This window comes from Urocampus carinirostris, chromosome 6 (assembly GCF_059441175.1).
Source record: "Urocampus carinirostris isolate Australia breed hairy pipefish chromosome 6, RoL_Ucar_1.0, whole genome shotgun sequence".
Lineage (NCBI taxonomy): Eukaryota > Metazoa > Chordata > Actinopteri > Syngnathiformes > Syngnathidae > Urocampus > Urocampus carinirostris.
This window is the reverse complement of record NC_142354.1, coordinates 17032971-17054188: the sequence shown is the minus strand read 5'-3', so window position 1 is coordinate 17054188 and position 21218 is coordinate 17032971. Positions and strand designations below refer to the sequence as shown.

Genomic DNA, 21218 nt, shown 5'->3' with positions numbered 1-21218 from the left:
CGTGTGTCACGGGTCGCTGGGGAACAAACTGCACTGAGCTGTGCAACTGTCAAAATGGCGACGGAAGCTGTGACGCTCACACAGGGCGCTGCAACTGCCAGCCCGGTTATACTGGGACACGGTGCCACCAGAGTATGTACTACTGGGATCATTGTTTGACTTGAAGCCACTTGAAATATCCATCCATCCATTATCTGCATCGCTTATCCTCAGTACAGTCGCAGGGGTGCAAGAGCCCATCCCAGCTATCTCCCGGCAGTGGGCAGGGGACACCCTGAACTGGTTGCCAACCAGTCGTAGGGCCACTTGAAATATGTTGCCAAAAACAGCAGCACCCATTGAGTTTATACAAACAAGATTCCGTCTTGGCTATAATAAAGATTTTGTTTTAATTTTTAAATGTTAATATTATTTTGTATTTTATGTAGACAGTTATGTTTTTGTTTTGCAACCATACCTTGGGGTTGTTGCATGAAAGTGGAATGAAGAAATCCAGTCTAACTAAATAAGCGCAGCTTGAACTTGGCTTAGTTTGTTGCATGTTTTCCGAGCCACATTAAATGGCGTGGCAATGTCAAGCCAGCTGAAGATATTTGGGATAAATTTTACAGATGACATGACAACTGTTATTGAATAAGGTAAAAGCCTGGCTAATTTTACTCTAACTTACCGTGACTATATGCTATTTGAATATTGCCCTTGAGTTGGTGGTGCGGATGGGCGGCACGGCAGCTGGGCAGTTAAAACACAGCCCCATGATGCGGAAGTCTAGGGTTCAATTACAGCTGTAGCAGAATTTGCATGTTCTCCCGTGCTTATGAGAATTTCCTCCGTGCACTCCTGTATCCCCTCCACATTCCAAAAGCATCTACGTCAGGTTAAATGGCCAGTTCAAATTGTCCCTAGGTATGAGTGAGCAAGTGAGTTGTCTGTCTCTGTGTGCCCTGCAACTGGCTGGCAACCAGTTCAGGGTGTCCCCTGCCCACTGCCCGAGGATAGCTGGGGTGGGCTCCAGGGACCTAAGTAAGGATAGTCAGCACAGATGATGTATGGATGGATAAAAGTATTTTAAGATGAATTTATCCTTGACAGCCACATCTAATCTCATTGTAAACAATGTTCACTATGTAACAATATAGGCAATTCAAATGGCAATTCTTATCCATTTAAATTAATTATTTTTTCATTGATTCTTCAAAAAGAACGAAATTGTCTCTTTGACGAGAGGACATTCAGGAGCTGGACCTATAAATATGATATCATCCTTGTGAAAGACTTCATCGTAACTATCTTTGCAAGTTTTTGTGGCACTTTTAAAAGTATCAAAAACAACAATATTATACATATTTATCAAAGCTATAAAGACAGTTTGAAAAAAAAACCCTAATTGTCATAGCAATAAAATATATGGCCTGAAAGAAATACATTTAAAAACATTACATGAATGACTATGTAAGTTGACTTAAAAACAGGATCAAAACGGGTCGTAGCCGGAGACAAACGGGGAGATCAGGAACGGGCAGGTGGGAAAAAAAAAAAACGGGACAGGCGAGAGTCAGGGTCAAAAAGGCTTACCTTGTATCAACAGAGGTTTGCAGACGGACTGACAACAGGCAAGTGAAAAGACTGGGTTTAAATAGGGACAGAGAGCCAATCAGAGCCCGCAGCGGTAGGCGCCAAATGGGCACAGGTGATTCACATTGGTAATCATGACAACTAGTGTGGAGAATAAATCACCATAGCAACTGAGCTGAGCTAAATTCAACCTGCTTTTATTCAACATATTAAACATATCCTGACTTAATCACTTATCCTGGTTTCGTGCAATACTTCTGACTGAGTGAGTTTATATAAACAAGCTTCTTTCTGGACTATATTTAACATTTTATTTATTGCACAAATATTGGTCAGAGTGTCCAGCGGGATCCTTTGGCCCGGGCTGTCAGCGCAGATGCGGGTGCGATAACCAGGCGCTGTGCGACCATGTGAGCGGTGCTTGCACCTGTCAGGCGGGATGGACAGGAACTTTCTGCGAAAAGCGTAAGACGAATCCGGTCTACTGCTTGCTTCCTCCAATTGCTTTGGGCGTCACGTTCATTTCGATTTGTCTCAGCGTGTCCTCAGGGCTTCTTTGGAATGGACTGCCAGAAAAAGTGCACGTGCCAGAATGGTGGCCACTGCAACGCCATCAGCGGGCTTTGTTCATGTCCCAGTGGCTGGATTGGACCACTTTGCAACCAAAGTATCTACTTGTTCACAGCTTTTTACACAATAATCACAACAAAAATCAATATGATGGGATAAGAGTCAATAGCTTGAAACGGAATTATTTGCAAAACATTTCTTTTTAATCGTCTTAAGTGTAAAATTAATAGTAATGGGGAATTAATTGCTGGAATTTAAAAAATGTATAGCAGTAATGGAAGTCAAATTGATTGTAAATTTCTCTGCGCTATTACTGGCTTCCCAAATTTGAAATTCGCGAATTGATGAGAAGGTTACTTTCTTGCTCCCCTCTATAAGCCTGCCCGACCGATTTCTATGGTGACGGCTGTAACCTGACCTGCTCTTGCCACAATGGCGGCATCTGCCATCCAGCTAGCGGTCTTTGCTCTTGTATGCCGGGATGGATCGGACCCGACTGCACCCAGGGTGAGACCTCTTGAGAATAGAATTGATGACTTAGGTGTGGTGGGAAAAGTTAGTTTTTAACCTTTTTACCCGCAGGCACTATATCTGGCTTGTGTCATCATTGCAGGCTCTGTCGGGCTGGTCCATGATGCGAATGTACGTGCATGTCGAAAGCCTAAAACCCGATCGAGCACAAAAATTACGTCTAATGATTTGTATTGTAATAAATACAAGAAGGAGAATGGATTTCTCAACCAAACGCGCATTGATGGTGAATTGGCGAATTTTTAATCCAATACTGCCAGACAAAATATGGGATAATGTGCATATGTTCGGTGTTCGGAGTTACAAGGCCGGTTGGAATTAAACGCAGGCATTGACTACATTTTTCAGATTATGAATCTCCCTGGATTATAGCTGTGTCTGAAACTCATGACAAAAAGTTAGCGGACACCAGCCATAAAGTTGCCTGCCCCATTTTTCCCAACTTTAAACACAATAAGACGACTAGTAGCAAAAAAAAAAAAAACATTGTCGCAAAGTTTTAAGGATTGATAATCAGAATATATAACAGAACAACACTTTAAAATTAATTTTATTATAAATCGATTTCATTGCATGTATATGACATCGCTGTTTTCCATCTGCCATCAGTATGTACCTGTATTTACTCTTCATTCATGCAATGTTTGCGTTGCGTCGTCTGCTACAAGCCACGTGAACGCCTCTTTCCACGCTGCTTTTAATGTACGTCTACGTTTTGTAGCGTCATAAATTGTGTTAGCTTCTTTTGAATATTTATTCTGGGGCTGAAGTTTTGGCTTGATTCCTAACCACTTCTCCATTTTTTCTTGTGTTCTCCGTGCGTCTACTTTGGAAAATGATATGCAAATGCTTGACCTTAAAACGCTCGGGAGAGTTCAGAAGCACTAAGTTATTCGATGCGGGCTTCTGATTGGGTGCCAAATATGCAAATTGCCAAACGAACACAAATTTTGAAAAAAAAAATCTTTCGTTTTTATTTTTTTCTCCCCTTGAAAAAGTTGTCGGCCACCTGGGCGGAGACGTTTTGTAACTTTTACGCCCGACGTAAAAGATGCACGCCCCGGGCATCCGGGCAGACGTTATTTCAGACACTGATTATAGATAGCACCAGCCCAAAGATACATAAGTAATGAGGAGGAACAAATGGAGTACATGTCACATTTTTGGGGGAAAATGAATTGATAAAACACCAAAACCATACATGTCATCTTGAAAAGCAATTTAAAATAAAAATAAATGTCCCCCACCGTGGATACGTCACTTGTGCAACAACTTTCTTATTTCATTTTTGAGGAATGTATTAGACTGGTAAAATACAGACCATTTGCACCTTGTATAGAAATCACCTTTGAGTCAGTTAAAGATATTTACTTTGGCGAACTGATTCCTAATCTTCTGAACATTCGTCTCCCGTTTTATGTGTTTATGATCTGACAGTTCATCTCAGCGTAATAAGCTTTATGAAAGGGCACATAACAATTTTCAATACATGTGATGTTTGGAAGATTGCTGTTCCGAATCGCTGGCTAATCGCAACTTGTTTACGTTTCCACCAATTCGTAAGGAAAGGTGATGTCATTTAGCCAAAGTAGATATTTTGGTTTTGAAAATAAGATACAAAGTCATTTAAGTGACGTTTGCGCGAGTGACATATGCTAGGGCAGCATTTCACGTGTGAGGACATTTTTGGATGCTGGAATTATAAACGCAGGCATAGAGCGCCCTCTTGTGGTTTAGTGTGAAAATAACATGTGAAATGATACAACAATATTATATATATATATATATATATATATATATATATATATATATATATACACTATATGGAAAGTGCAGATATATATGTGACATGATTCACAAAGGATTTTTTTCTTCAATGGTACTGTAGAAATTGGAAAATTGGCTTTGAAAGTCCTTAAAAGTGCTTGAATTCTGCAATAAAAAAGGGGGAAAAACCTTGGGAAAAAAGACATGTGGTTTTGAGCATGACATCATTCTCCACCTCCCTCCTACCTAATGTGGTCCACCCTGAACAGCTTTGCTATAAGAACGATAAAAGGGCCCTTTGAACTCAGTTGTCCATTGTATACCAGCTCAGTAGCCTAGATGGTAAGGCACCCGCTTTGAGACTGGGAGGTCGGTGATTCGCGCCCCGGCCGAGTCATTCCTAAGACTTAAAAAGTGGTCGGCGGCGCCCTCTGTTGGCTGCGGCTGCATCGGCTCGCTACAACGGGTCAGGTGCAATCGACATTTTGTTCTGTGTACATTGTTACACAGAATGACAATACAAGGAAATTATTATTATTATTATTATTATTATTATTGTTAACACATAATTATTAAAGACAATATTTAACTGCTTAAGGACACCACAAATCATGTCCCCACCTTCAAATTTCGCTTTTTGCAGAAATTATTGAAAAAAAATCATGATCTGAAACTTACTCAAACACAGCTCCATCTGTAGCTTTAGCGTTAGCGTTAGCTTTAACTTTAATATTATGAAGAACAAGCGTCATCGTATTGGTCACTTTCCTGTGATTCCAAAACAGCTGTGTTCCTTCTCCCCAGCATGCAAGTCTGGATTCTACGGTGCAGACTGCCGGCACCGCTGCTCGTGTCAAAACGGAGCCGCGTGCGATAAAATCAGCGGAAAGTGTTCCTGTTCCAGCGGCTGGACTGGAAGCGCGTGTGAACTGGGTGAGAGGAGGTCTCCCAATAGATCTGTGATTGATTTACGTTTATTGGGGAGAGTTTGGTCCACTGGATGACTTTTCAACTTCCAACCGGCGCCAGAACCTCCTCTGGATCGGCTTATTATTTCACTCTGCGTGTGTTCCTGTACAGTTAAAATTTACGACCAGTTGTTGCTTATTACACTTTTTCGTATCACTTGGTAAACTGCAACGTGTGCAACACATTTGCGGTTGGACCATAAAAAACAGTGGAAATTCTAAAGCAGTTATCCAAATGGGAAACATTAGAAAGCAGCTTAGACTTGTTTTTGGGTCAAACTGTAGCCATCACGAAATCTTGATAACCACAAAGATGATGTTTCAAGTTTATTGAGTGTCTGAGAAATCTGACAAAACAGGTTCCTTTGAAATATTTCAATGGATTTGTTCCAGGAAAAGGTGTATTCCTCTGGCAGAAATGTATTAAAAGCAGAAAAGAAGAAAAAAAAAGTCTGAAAAAGAAAATGTAAAAGATTTAAAATAAAACCAAAAACAAAAATTCACAACTTGAATTACTACAAAATTAAAATCAAAATAGATAATGAAAACCAAAATAAATATAGTGTCAGGACCAGAATGGAAACAGGACCCACTTGCGTAGCGTTTCTCACAAGTTTTATTTGAAGAAAGAGAAAGGGTTGCGCCCACGATCTGGTGATCGCTGGACGCGGGAAGCAGGTCGCTCTGAATGTGGAAGTGGATCTTCCGTGGCGAGCGGTGTCAGGAACGGAAAAACGGGTCAGTAGCAAAAACATAGTCAGGGTCGGTGGCGAGACGTCAGCCAGGACAGGAGAGCAGACATGGTCGAGATCAAAAACGGGTCGTAAGTCGGGACGGGAGAGCAGACGTGGTCAAGATCAAAACGGGTCGTAGCCGGAGACAGACGGGAGCAAAAACAGGACAGGTGGGAGTCAGGGTTGAAAAAGACTTGCCTAGTATACTTTGAGGTTGGCAGATGGACTGACCACAGGTGACAGAAAGGAGTGGGTTTAAATAGGGACTGGGAGCCAATTGGAGTCCGAGGCAGTTGGCGCCAACGGTGCGGGCACAGGTGCTTCACATCAGTAATCGTATCAGATAGATTAAATGCACTCTGCTTTGTAGTAATCGATATCATTAAAATTAGTCCAAATTTAGCTCATTTTAATGTTTTTTATCCAAACAGTAATTTTTTGGGGGGCGTAGCCAAGCTGCGCGTGCATTGTTAAAGAAAAATGGCAGAATTTACGTCAGTTTATAGCAGTCCATTGACACAAAACAATCCTAGACCAAAGATAAAAACAGCTCAAAATAGCACACTGTGCTAGCAGAAATATAGAAACTTTATTTTACTCTACAACAGGGGTCGGGAACCTTTTTGACTCAAAGAGCCATAAAAGCAAAAAATATTAAATTTATTTTGGGAAAGAGCCACACCATATATTATGAGACAAATTTACAAAATTGCTAAACCCGCACCCCAGACAAAAGCTCAGTCTTCAGCACATTTATTTTTGATGATTTGATAAAAAATATGAAAAGTGAATAATGCCAGAGCCCCTGTCCCAAAATCAACAAACATACCACTTTAAACTTGTCTCTTTCTTGCAATTACTCAAGATCGGTTAAACTCCTTTTGACCCTTTTTTTTCCATACATATTGGTTTCAAAACCAGTTGCAAGCAGTTATTGTGTAAAAACGTCACAACATTCTGCAAATAGGGAGCCTGATGAGCTCACTTTTGGCGCAGATGGCGTAGGGCGAGAGATGGGAGGGAGTGCGTGCGCTTTTTGCATGGCTCCACCCATCCCTCCCACTCACCCAATCGAATGACTAAGTTCTCTTCCGGTGTTTTGGCGTATTTACAGTGTGTTCTGTGGATTCATCATAAGGTATCTGAACACTGAACACAGATTATATAGTGAACTTTTATATAAAGGATTCTTTAGCGTTGTACAGCCAAAACGAGTTTTTCCCCCCTTTTTTGTGTGACACCTTGACTGTAAATTGTAGTGAAAAACGTGCCCTATATATACTGCGAAGTAACATCGGCTACTTAGCTTTGGATTGGATTTGCGTGTACCTGAATAGGATGAATAACTCAAGTTTCGAACAAGATAGAGATATTTTGCATGCAATCAAATTTGTCTCTGAGCCATAGATATTCATAGAAAGAGCCATATATGGCTCGCGAGCCATAGGTTCCCGACCCCTGCTCTACAACGTCTGCGCTGGATTTCTTTCTCTGGAGGTACTGGAAAAATTAAAAAGATGACCATGAAAGTGCTTGAAAGTGCTTGAATTTAGCCATGATAAAGTTGTACGAACCCTGAAATGAAATTAGAATACACAAACTGGCAAATTCAAACTAAAACCCCTGGCGAACCTGTGGATTAGTCAAAACTTAACAGATAAAAAGCCACATATCACTAGTAAGTTGTTTAAGGTTGGTGATTCTAACAATGAGTATTTAAATTATTCCATCCATGATGACAACAGATGCAACATTTTCCCAGTACGTTTTGAAGCCGTCAGCACCACCAAACGACTGCTGGATTTCTGTCGTCTGGGTTTTCTCATCAGCAACATTTGTGTTGCATGCGTTTCCACACAGAGTGCGCGGCAGGCCGCTTCGGGCCTGAGTGCCGGCACCAGTGCCATTGTGAGAACGGTGGCCGCTGCGATGCTCAGACAGGACGCTGCAGCTGTGCCGGTGGCTGGACGGGAGAACGCTGCCACCAGCGTGAGCGCACCAACGACGGTTTTTCCCTTTTCTTCTCTTCTTGTGACAGCCGTTTGTTATTCCAGCGTGCGACCCAGGCACATTTGGTCCAGAGTGCAAGGGGAAGTGCCGTTGTACACGTGGGGGGCCGTGCCACCACGTGACCGGCGACTGCCAGTGCCCACCTGGTTGGAGAGGAAAACACTGTGACAAAGGTACTAAGCATGAACTTAACAGAGAACCTTTTCATTTAAATTTTACTCAATCTCACGTTTCACGGGTGACTTGGGTGGCGAACCTATTATATGGCCCTTTTCATGAGTACCTATGGCTCGGAGATAAAATTTAACAACTGCATATTTATCTATGGTGTTTTAAAGTTGAGTGATTTCGGGATGATTTTGGTACACGTGAGGCTAAAGCATCACTGACTTCATGCATGATTTAGTCCAGTATATATTGGGCACAATTACATTTTACAGTTAGGTCGTCACACCAATATACCCCGTTTTGGCAGTAGGTTAGGGTTAGGTTAGGTAAGAAACCCTTTAAATGGAAACTCATTAAACTATATATGATGATTGTTGAGATACTTTATGATGAAACCCACTGATCAAACTATAAATAAATAAAAATGCCTGAAAACCACTGAGAATTTAATTAGGTGAGCAGTAGAGGTGGGTGGATCTCTGCACACAGCGCAAGGCCCTCCTCTCTCTCTCTCTCTCTCTCGCTCTGTTCAGTCTGCGTTGAAGGTAAATACAACAATGTCCTTCTGATTTGCAGTATTTTGTGACATTTTTCAAATTAACTTTGCTTGCACCTTATTTTGAAACCGTTTTTAGGACAAAAATGATCGTCAAAAAGAGCCTCAACACTTTTAAGCAACTGAGGACGGGAGACACATTTTAAGTGGTCATACATTGTTATTATTTCATTGATTTATTCAAATCATCAAATGACACAGTGAAATAAAATGTGCTGAAGTTTTGTGGTTTTGTTAAGTTTTGTCTTAAAAGATATGTAGTGGCTCCCTCAAAAAAATTGTTTTCAAATAGTTTTGATGTTATGGCTCTCTGGGTCAAAAAGGTTCCTGACCCCTTAAACACTTGGACTGTAAGGGCACCTGTGGCGTGTATTGGGCAAGTACAGCCTGGTATCGCCCATTCCTCTCAAAGGACTTTTTTGGGTTGAGGTTTGCTCCACCTACATGAAACAAATAGTACTGGTTTTCATGGATACCAGTAGCAGAATAAGCTTTCAGATATGACACTGATCCAGCACAATATCATACGCAGGATACTGCTATTAGAGCCTAAATCACTGGGGAATTTGTTTTCTTTTGTTTTTGATGAATAGGAATGGAAAAGAAGCTTTACTCTGTTCAGAATTTTTGAGTAGGCCAATATTGTTCACATTCCCATGATATGATTCTCAGACGCTGGGCCCCGACAGGCACCGCAGCTTGGGGGATCCGCGTGAAGGGCCCGGCTCTCATCCAAAGCCGCCACCAAAACCCTCATGACCATCCGTTGTGCGAAAAAACAAAAAACAACACTGTATTTATAGCTGAAATGTTTAAAATTTAAGGAAAAAGCATCTGTTTGTAGTCCAGAATTTACAGTAATAGTTGTTATTCTCAAAATGCATGAATTTAAGTGCACAAAACGTATTTTCATTTAAAAATTATTTTATTTAAAGCCAATTTAACAGCAAAACAAAGGAAATCAGGTTTTATTCATCAGGCAAACCTAATCCATTATATGCTAAGTATGTTGTCGCTTGCAGTTTGCCTTCCAGGTACTTTTGGACTGGACTGCACACAACACTGTAGATGTCCTGCAGGCGCTTCCTGCCATCACGTGTTGGGAGATTGCGGCTGCCCGGCAGGATTGACGGGCAACGGCTGCGAGGAAAGTGAGTTGTCGTCATCAATTTTTCTCTTTCCTTGAAAAGACTCACATAGGGCAACCTGTGACCTTGTTTGTCTCCGTCGCCAGCTTGCCTCCCCGGGACTTTTGGCCCCGACTGCAATCAGGTGTGCCAGTGCTCACTGACCAACCAACTTTGCCACCCAGTGTCGGGATTGTGCTACTGTGCGCCAGGTTTCCACGGGCCCAAATGTGACCAAAGTAATTCCTTGTTTTTTTTAAACCACTAAAATTGCATCTTACTGTTGAAGTAAACAAAAGAGAAATACATTTTGCGTTGTCAACCAAATTGACCAAAGTTAGCCATTCAATGCTAACTCACAAGGTGACTTAGGTTAATAAGGTTAACATCCACAATTCCATCAACAAGGTTTGAAAACATGCCAAAACAACTCAAGTACCGTATTCATTTATCTATAAGGCACATGTTCTAAACTAAAAATGTACTCTTTAAGGTTGGGTGTTATCCACAAGGTGCTATGGGTCTATATTACAGTATTTGTGCAATGATTCATCAGTCAAAAAATATCACTTACCACAATTTAAAAACATAGAATGCAACAGGAATCAAGCACGGGTCGCAGCAGTGAGAGCACTCAATGTTTACCTCTAGACCACCATTTATTTAGATCACATATAAGAAGGCATCGGATTTTATCTTATTTTCACACTGTTTTTAATCTTCCAGAGACGAATGTTAGAAAATAAGGAAAACAGAATGTCGCCCTGAAAGATATAAACGTAAAAAATCACAACGAGGGAAAAAACTCAGTGGTCTATCTGATGATGAATCGGACTTCGAGGGACATTTAATAAATACGTTGTAAATTTGATGTTGGTATTTTGTTTATAGTTAACGTTGTTAATAAATTATTTTAATCATGTTAATGACGTGGATATTTCAACGTTTGTTATCACAATAATTCAATTTTTTTAGTCGCTTAGGATAGGGAAATCTCTTTTTACTGACTGCATCTGCGACTGCAGTCAGTGCTGTCGCAGCAGAGCAGGCACCAAATGACCCTACTCACAGCACCTGGTATTCCCAGGCAGTCTCCCATTCGAGTAAAAAACAGGTGGTAGCATCCCGAGATCAGGCCCTCTCAGTGTTCTACGGCCATAAACAGGTTCATAACTTACAATGCTTCGTTTGAGCTGAGAAAAGGTGAAGCAAAATTTTATACCGATTTTAATCAAACATTATATGAGAAACACTTCAAAAAAGATTTTAGATCAGGGGATGGTGTAATAATAGTCTATAGTTTTGCAAAAATCTGTGAGACTCTTTATGCTTTGGGGCTATACAAATAAACATGACTTGACACAAATAAAATCCGGGAAGTATGAATTTACTTCATCTGTCGGTGTTGTTATTCCTCCTGGTGGACATAGTGTGTAACTTACCTTATTACTTCCTATTCATTAGTGACATATGGTGAGGTTTGTGTCAGGTGGGACAATGTTAAACTTACAGATAGATGAACGGATATCTTATCACCATTTGATTGGCAGACCAGGAACCCAATATATAAACTTTAGCATATAAAAATATTTTTGTCTTACCTTAAAGGTAGATAGTAGATATTTTGACACAAGAAGATCTTAGATCATAGATAGTAAGAGAGCTAGCAGCAAGAGAGCGACTTTGTATTAGTCATTAAAGCCCCCCCCAAAAAGTTATTTTGATCGGCGCTAGATTTCATTCTTTGAAGGTACTGGAAAAAAATGTCCTTGACAGTGCTTCAAAAGTCCTTGGTCATAAAAAGGTGTACGAACCCCGCAGATAGCACAAGTGCACCAGTTTCTTATATTCCTATGACGACAGGTGAGGCACTGCCTTACCTGCCTCCCCTGACTGCATGTCATTGCTACTCATGTGTTCAGAATGCGGAGCCGGTCGTTACGGTCCAAACTGTGAGCGGGAATGCGCGTGCGAAAACGGCGGCGTGTGCTCGCCGTCTAGCGGCACCTGCCAATGTCCTTCAGGATTCATCGGAGCTCGCTGCAATATCAGTGAGTCAAAACGATGCTACGAAAGGCAGGTCTTAAGCTGTCGTATAAACTGTTATTTACATGACGACAGCTTGTCCCAATGGCCGGTATGGCCCTGACTGTGCTGAGGTGGCCCTCTGCGGGGAAGGAGCCCAAAACCATCCGGTAACTGGTCGTTGCATGTGCCCGCCAGGCCGGAGAGGAAATCATTGCCTACAAAGTAAGTCTGTGGATGGATGTTTGAATACAAATATTTATTTATTGTTTTCTTTCCATGGATCAACACTGACGACACGATAAATGTACTAGCGCTGTCTTTTTGGTCATTATCTACTTTTTTCTTTTTATGACGAACGAGTTTCCGGATGATTTCGTATGGAATGTATGTTTAAGGTTTATATAAGTATGTTTAATGCTTGTATAAATAACATGTATTGTTTTGTACTATAAAAATAAACATTTAGTAAAATAATATGCTCTATAAATAAAGTTGAGTTTAACTTACTTTTGGAAGTTAAGCTTCAAGAGGTCCTCCTCCGTGTTAGAGAGTGGACAAAAAAAGCGATCCAACCATTTTCTCAACCTCATCAAGCTTTCTTATTCCACTTATTTTTCAAAAGAAATGGCTCGCCTCTTCTTTACACTGTACACCAACCAAATTGAATGGATGCATGAGGTATTAGACGATAATAATGTCAAAGTTCTTAGTGCGCTGGAGATATAGTATAGAATGTTTAAACACGAACTAGGAAGAGGAAGCGGATTTCTTCTTCGGTGTAGATGCTGGGTCACATCTCACAGCGCCACATACCAGTAGCAGTGGAAAGAAGCACAACAGTAATGTCCTCTCCTCGGAAAAAGGTGCACACAATAAAAATCTAACTTACAGCAATGTTCGGATATTTTTCGACAACCCGAAAAAAATGTTCCTATCTACCGTTTTGCGTAAGTTGAATGGTCGTAAGTAGGGCAGAGTCTGTAAAGGTAAAAAAGAGAATCGGGGAAATCAGGGCAAGAAGAAAAAGAGAGCAATCTGGTGCTCGCTGGGTAGGAGGAGCGGGAAGCCCTCGCGAACGAAGCATGGTCGGAGATCGGAACAAGTCGGGCAGCCGGGACGAGTGGGAAGCCAGGGATCGGGGATCGATACAGAAATCAGAATCGGGCAGGATACGGGTAGCCGGGACAGAAGAACGGACCTTGGATCCAGGATTGATACAGGAAACATGTTCACATGACAGCAACGCTATATAACAATGTAGAATATAAATGAAAAACCTGCCAGGAAACAAAAAAAAACCTCAATTTCAGTAATATTTTTTTCAGTACATTTACAATAAATATTATAATGTAATATTATAATATATTTGTTATTCCAATATTTTATTCTGATTTTGCTACATATTTAACATTTTTTGGGAGTAAACAAAGGTAATATTCAAAGCTATTTTTGTGGTATTTTATTTTTATGGTAAACATTTTCTTAAATTCATTTTTCTGATATTGGAAGAAAAAATAATGAATGTAATCAGAAATCAATATCTGATGAATAAGAATTTTAAGTATATATGATGACGTTAAGACTGTAGTAGAATAGGAAAATCGAGGATCAAATTTAAAAAGTAAAACAATGTGGCGCAAACAACAAAAAAACATCACCTCCTACCTAGATGACAATCAGTCATGGAGACCAACAAAAAGCACATTTTTTATTTATTTTGAAAAAAATACACAGTAAGTGTGCATTTTACAAAAAAAAATATATATATATACACACCGGTGTGTGTATGTCTTATTCACAATCCAAATGCTCACTAGGCTGCCTTCCGGGCTGGTTCGGCTCTGGCTGCTCACAGTGCTGCAGCTGCAGCAACGGTGCCACGTGCCACCCGGCGACGGGCAAGTGTTTGTGCGGCCTGGGATGGACGGGACCACAATGCCAGCTTGGTAACGTGGCACTAAATAACAATGTACAACAAGCACTCGCATGACCCTTCTCCTGCTCTTTTTACCCCAGCATGCCCGGCGGGTACTTTTGGCGCCGACTGCCGGTTGACTTGCAAATGCCGTAACAACGGCACGTGCCACAGAGTGAGCGGCGCTTGTCAATGTGCGCTGGGATACTACGGGCATGCATGTGAATATGGTGAGAAAAGAAGCTCAATAATATGAACCAGCTTAGCGTAAAGGGACAATGTGTATTATTTAGCGCCTACTAGTCATATTCCATTCATACAAACAAACTATATTGATTTAAATTATCACCAAATATACATTAACTATCAACCAAACAAACATTAATTAAAATACTCATAGGTAGAGAAATTAGAATAAAAAAATATTAGTTAAGTGCGTTTTAGAATATATACATGTATATATTCTTAAAGGGACAGTGTGTATTATTAAGACAATCCCCAGGCTATAAAACGTAATTCATAACAATATTAAAAAAAGAAAAAAAGAAACTATATTGATTTAAATCTGTGTTTTTGCACTACACAATACAGTAACATCTAGTGGTCAAATATTACACACTGTCGTTTTAAGGTAAATGACTGCTTAACTAATGTGTCATCATGGGACCATTCCTCAGCTTGTCCCCCGGGTCTGCACGGGGCGTCGTGCCAGCTTCAGTGCAACTGCGAGGCCGGAGCGTCCTGCCATGCAGCGACTGGTCAGTGCATATGTCCCGCCGGGCGTCACGGCACCCGCTGCCAAAAAGGTGAGCCTGGTCATGGAACGCAAGGGAGTTAAGAAGCGCCCCCTTGTGGCTCACACACATTGTGCTTTCTGGCCATTAGCTTGCACGGAAGGCACGTACGGGCGCGGATGCGCTAACGTGTGCGACTGCGAGAGTGGCGCTACGTGCCATCCAATTACGGGGAAGTGTGTCTGCCCTGCCGGGAGAACCGGGCGCAGATGTGACATCGGTAAGATTTCACAATTGCTTGTGCTATCTGTCAACCTCAACCAGTTTTCTCCCTTATTAATGCTTGTAATGAGCAGCACGGCAGCGCAGTGATTAGCGCGTGTGCGGCACAGTTCTGAGGTCATGACATCGAACCTCCTGTGTGGAGTTTGCATGTTCTCTCCGTGTTTGCGTGGGTTTCCTCCGGGCCCTCCAGTTTCCTCCCACATTCCAAAAACAGGTTAATTGACCGGTCTGAATTGTCCCTAGGTGTGAATGCGCGAGTGAATTGTCTGTCCCTGTGTGCCCTGCGACTCACTGGCAACCAGTTCAGGGTGTCCCCAGCCCACTGCCGAAGATAGCTGGGATGGGCTCCAGCACTCCCGCGACCCTACTGAGGATAAGCGGTGCAGATAATGAATGGATGAATAATGCTTGTAATTGCTTTTATTAAGTGCACATAAACCCTACAAACACAAGACAGCAGCTATTGACTCACAACAAAATAGAATGTGTAGAATAAAAACAAAGACAATTTTTGTCAACAAGTTTAGTTTATTTTAAAAATAAAAAACACAAACAATTCAGCATCCTAACTCCTTAACTGCTGAAAAGCAAATACGTGTCTGTGCGATGTCACCAGTCACCAGAGTACGTCACGCTACATATCATTTGGGAGCTTAAACTCTTGGGATTCAAGATAGGAGGACCATTTCCAGATATACTCATCAGAGAAACATCATGATCAGTCTGAAACAAGATACCTGAAAACTATAATAGCTTATCAATAAGTCCCCTGAGAGTCAACTGATCATAGGATTCCATGCAAACATGGAGTCGTTACATCCAGGACTGTCCAGTGAACCCAGCTATCCATTATCTGCACCACTTATCCTCAGTAGGGTGGCGGGGGTGCTGGAGCCCATCCCAGCTATCTTCAGGGGACACCCTGAACTGGTTGCCAGCCAATCACAGGGCACACAGAGACAGACAACTCACTCCTTCATTTACACCTAAGGACAAATTGGACCGATTGATTAACCTGACATGCATGTTTTTGGAATGAGGGAGGAAACCGGAGTGCCCGAAGGAAACCCACGCAGGCACGGGGAGAACATGCAAACTCCACACAGGTTTGATCCCCTGACCTCATAACTGTGCCACAGACGCGCTAACCACTCAGCCGCCGTGCCGCGCCGCCTTCAGTGAATCTAACCGTGTACAATATTTACTCCAAAACACATACCGACAGATTTAAAAAAAATAAATAAATCACCCTGATACCATATTTTGTATTGTTGGACGTTCCTTGTGCAATCGGTCTGTTTTGCCACATAATTCCCGCTTATAAATTAACAGACTCGTACAATTATTTCCAATATGGCCGTTAGCCTCTGTCGGGCCAATAACAGGCTTTTACCATTGTCGCGGACCCGTTTTCATTCTAAGAAGAAGAAACAGCGGGCAAATTACATTCCTTAACAGTAGACGGTGATACTACAGTGCTCAATCTCTTCTACCTGTTCATCCAATCAGTGCCACCACATCACATCTCATTTTATCGGGATTTTGCTTGTTTTATTCCCTTTTTCTGCCCATCATTATAAGTCCCCAAAAAGTTAGTGATAAAGGGAAAAGTGTAAAACACTGTCAATGACAGAGTCTAAGAAGAAAATGACGCGATACTAAACTGGTGTTCGAGTGGCTGCCCTCAAAGTGCTTCTCGAGGGGACAGTAATTGTTGAAAATGAAGTGTTTTTAGCTTTACCAGAATATTAATCTTTAATAACTACATAATTGAATCATTATAAATATTCAGGTTTACCCTTTACTAATATTTTGAATCTCTTTTAGTATGTGGCAGTTTTAGCGGGTCACTTATCTGCAATGTAGGTTAATATTCAAGTATATATGGTACTTGAAATCATTTTGGTTTGAGCAGTTTTTAAAAAAAAGAAATAAAAAGTAATATATTCTTGTAATTGTGCTTTAAACTGCACACTACTTTCATTGTACAGACTTTACCCTACTTAGGACCATTCGACTTACGTAAAACGGTAGATACGAACATTTTTTGGGGGATGTCGAAAAATATCCAGACATTGCTATGAGTTAGATTTTGTATTGTGTGCACCTTTTTCCGAGTACAGGACAGTACTGTAGTGCTTCTTTCCGCCACTACCAGCGTGTAGCGCTGTGAGAGGTCACGCAGCATCCACCCCGAAGAAGAAATCCGCTTCCTCTTCCTAGTTCGTGTGTAAACGTTCTATGCTGTATCTCCAGCGCGCTAAGAACTTTTACATTTGTTTAATATCTCGTGCATCCATTCAATATGGTTGATGTAAAGTGTAAAGAATAAGCGAGCCGTTTCTTTTGGAATAAAAGTGAAATAAGAAAGCTTGATGCGGTTTAGAAAATGGTCGGAAAGCTTTTTTTGGCCACTATTAACCACAGAGGAGGACCTCTTGAAGCTTATCTTCCAAAAGTCAGTTAAACAGCAGCAGCAGCTTGCACACCCCAACGGAGCTTTATCGTCGACGGCGACTTTAATCGGGCATGTTTATGGACTGTACTCCCAAATCCATTCAATTGTGGACTGAGCAATTCAGAAAAACACTGGACTATGTGTAATGTAAGATCAAACATTCGGTTGTATCCGGCAACTCTGTTTGACCCTCACATTGTCCAATTTTCCATCGTGTTGCATTTTCAACTTGACAGAATGCCCAGATGGCCGCTTTGGGCCCGACTGCGCTCAAACTTGCGAGTGCAAACACAGCGGACGCTGCAACCCGCGCAACGGACATTGTAGCTGCACGCAAATGTGGGCGGGATTCTCCTGTCAGGAAGGTAAGTGCATTATTTTCTCCACCGCTTTCTTCACATTTGATTATCAAAGTGCATCGTCACTCACGTGTGTGTTTGTGTTCAGGCAGGTCACCACACCTCAATCTCGGGAACAGCTCGATTTATGAAAACTGGTTATAGCGCCCCCAAGCCCCCACTCGGGTGAAAGTTGGATTAGGAGGGGGATGGAACAATTCCACATGGAAGGACACTGAACAAGTGCGGCGGCCATGAACGTTGGTATTGTGTGTTTAATATTTTGACCTTTTAATGCAGCGTTTGAACACTACCATTCAAACATTAAGGTATGCTCAGAAATTTCCTTATTTTTGAAAGAAATAATTACCTTTTTTTTTTTTTAATGACAATACAACAAAATTGAGTTCCAGACTGCAGAGCGCACCTGACTACCAGGAACATGTGCATTTTTAAGCAAGAAAGGTAACTTTGTTATTGAACAAGCCCCACCTGACTTTAAGCCGCATGCTTAAACAGCCTAAAAAATGAACTCATTAAATCATTTTTTTACATTTGGAGAGTAAATTGCTTTAAATTATAATTATTTAATTCAGAATCTAATTCCGTGGTTTACAATTCGGCCAGCAGGAAGTGCAAACGGGTTCCACCTGGATTAACTTGACCTCGTCAAGTCAAGTCATGTTTATTTGTGACGCCTTTAATTACAAGAAGTCTCAAAGGGCTGCACAGACCACAGACTATTGCAAACTACAGACTATTATGGTACCATCCCCTGATCTAAAACCTACATGAGGGCAAGGAAAAACTCAAATCCTCACTATGAGGAAACTGAAGAAACCTTGCAAAAGTCAAGTCATGTTTATTTGTGACGCCCTTAATCACAAGGAGTCTCAAAGGGTTGCGCAGACTGCAGATTATTGCAAACTACAGACTATTATGACACCATCCCCTGATCTAAAACCTACATGAGGGCAAGGAAAAACTCAAAAACCTAAACATGAGGGTAGCCCCATATTGTCTTTAGAATTTATCATGAAGGACAATAACACTAAACATATTTTAATTTTAGCTTTAAATGATCCATTTTTCAGTTCACTGATATGGACAATAATTAATCAGTCCAGAAGGAAAATAGTAGAGACACACAAATAAATAATGTACGTGTTTGATACTATAATTGTGATATTCTGAAAATAACCTATTTATTTTGAAGAGTGTGATTATGAGAAAACAAGTTTGATTATGAGAAGTATATGCAAGAGGTCCTATTTTGAAGGTTTTTTGTTTTTTACATGGAGAACATTCATACTGTAATAAAGTATTTTTTTCATGAAAATGTTGAAGGATTGTCAATGTCATCTTTATAGGAATAGGGCAAACATCTATTTCTATAGTTCATTCTCGGGTCGTGTTTCTTCTTGTGAGATATTCCCATGGTATTTTCTCGGTAAGAATAATTGTATAAGCCAGAGCTGCCAAATATTGAAACTATTATTTCATAATGGATAAAGAGAATTTTCAGATTTAAAAAAAATGTTTTTAATAGCCATATAAGAGCAGCATTTTTAGGTTTGGGAGTGGTTCTTAGACAATGTCTCACTTCAATTTCATAAAACACTTGTGGTATTGATTGAAGGTCTCCTTCCTGAGGTGGCCGCGGACAGGTTCTGAAAATACCCCACCAGGGCTGGGTCATTGTGATTTTCTAGTTTAATATTATTTTTCTGTTGTTGACCGTGTCATTTTAACCCTGCATCCTACTTATCTCTCTTCTTCTCATTCTTTCCCCCTTTCTTTTTCTCTTTTTCTCTCTTTCTCCCCCAACTTTATTTCTTGTTTTTTTCCCTTTTTCTGTCTTCCTACTCTTGCTTTTTGCTAATTTTTCTCTTTCTTTCTCCTTTTATTTTCCTTCTTTTTTCCTCCCTCTTTCTCTCTCCCACTTTATTTCTCTTTTTATCTTCCTCTTTCTCTAACTTACCCTTTCTTTCCTGTTATTTATGTACCGTATTTTCCGCACTATAAGGCGCACCTAAAAGTCTTATTTTTTTTCAAAAGCTGACCATGCGCCTTATAACACAGTGCGCCTTATATATGGCTCAATATTAAATTCGCAAGGTCTCGCAACTACGAGAAACAGCCGCCGACTCCATTTTTCGCGCTGTGCATACTGGGAAATATTAAACGATTGGTAGTTGCCGGGGCTCGTGTTGTATTTGTTTACTAAGTGGCAAAATGGCTACCCCATTAAACTGCTTAATTCATATTCAACAAATACAGTATTTGTCTGAATCCAGGGTTATGACTGGTGAAGATGTAAAGCACAATTTACCTTAAACAAACGCAGAATTATTCAGAATGTCACGTTTGAGAGAGAGAGAGAGCGAGAGAGAGAGAGAGAGAGAGAGATTCTCTTTCATACGTGCATTTGTATAAAAAATGGCTCCTGTTAAGAGACACGCGTACAACGCCGAGTTTAAACTCAAAGCGATCAGTCACGCAGCACAACACGGCAATAGAGCGGCAGCGAGAGAGTTAAACTTAAATGAATCGATGGTACGGAAGTGGAGAAAGGATGAAGATAAGCTCCGCCAAGTAAGGAAAACTCAACAAAGTTTCCGTGGCAATAAAGCAAGATGGCCAGAGTTAGAGGAGACACTTGAACAGTGGGTTGTTCAACAAAGAGCGGCAAGCAGAAGTGTCAGTACGATAACTATACGTATGAAGGCAACAGCGCTGGCACAAAAACACCGGACGTGTTGGATGGCCCATTCACTGAGATATGGTCAATTCGAACACAGCAGAAGAAGAATTCGAGGGATTCGTCGATGAGGAGCTTATAGAGTGATCTTTGTTTTTCTTTTGTGTGTTTACGTTTTACATTTTACAGTTATTATGTTATTGCTTTGCACTCGTTGTTTTTGCACATTACGAGTGTCACTTTATTGCGATTGCACTAACGTTTCATTTAAAATAACAGTATCAGACGTTTTTTTCTTTGCGTGTTGACTAAATGGACAAAAAATAAAATTATATGTCGATGTTGTTCAAAGATGTTAAAGATGTGTCACGAAAATGCTTTACCTCAGAGAAAATAATAAAACGGCTGTTTATTTATTTTGGGAGTGAATGGAGTTGTGGAAAGCTTGTTTGTTAATAAAGTTTGACCTTTTTGAATGTTTTGTTGACATTCCCTTGAGCTTGGCAACATCTAGAGGTTGCATAACGTAACTACATTCTCTACTGTAGTCAAGTCGTCACATTTATTTACCGTAAATAGCCCTTAATCCCAAAAATGTCTCGAAGGACTGCGCAGGATTACAATTACAAAATTGCACAATTACCTGATCTTAAACCAGCATGCACTTATAGCGCCTTATAATGGGGTGCGTCTTATGTATGGCATAAGTTTTAAAATATATCATTCATTGAAGGTGCGCCTTATAACATGGTG

General features: G+C 40.8%; 1 protein-coding gene across 1 annotated transcript in view; it reads left to right on the top strand.

Annotated features, from left to right (window-relative positions):
- megf6b (multiple EGF-like-domains 6b) overlaps positions 1–19097 on the top strand; it is an 89170-nt gene extending 70073 nt beyond the window's left edge. The window contains exons 22-38 of the mRNA XM_088338078.1: positions 1–132; positions 1912–2040; positions 2114–2242; positions 2524–2652; positions 5248–5376; positions 8006–8134; positions 8200–8328; positions 9902–10030; positions 10114–10245; positions 11929–12057; positions 12128–12256; positions 13852–13980; positions 14051–14179; positions 14627–14755; positions 14835–14963; positions 17663–17791; positions 17874–19097. Coding sequence (XP_088194204.1) covers positions 1–132; positions 1912–2040; positions 2114–2242; positions 2524–2652; positions 5248–5376; positions 8006–8134; positions 8200–8328; positions 9902–10030; positions 10114–10245; positions 11929–12057; positions 12128–12256; positions 13852–13980; positions 14051–14179; positions 14627–14755; positions 14835–14963; positions 17663–17791; positions 17874–17929 — 2126 coding nt within the window. The 3' untranslated portion in view covers positions 17930–19097. The remainder of the gene's footprint in view (positions 133–1911; positions 2041–2113; positions 2243–2523; positions 2653–5247; positions 5377–8005; positions 8135–8199; positions 8329–9901; positions 10031–10113; positions 10246–11928; positions 12058–12127; positions 12257–13851; positions 13981–14050; positions 14180–14626; positions 14756–14834; positions 14964–17662; positions 17792–17873) is intronic.
- The last annotated feature ends 2121 nt before the right edge of the window (positions 19098–21218 follow it).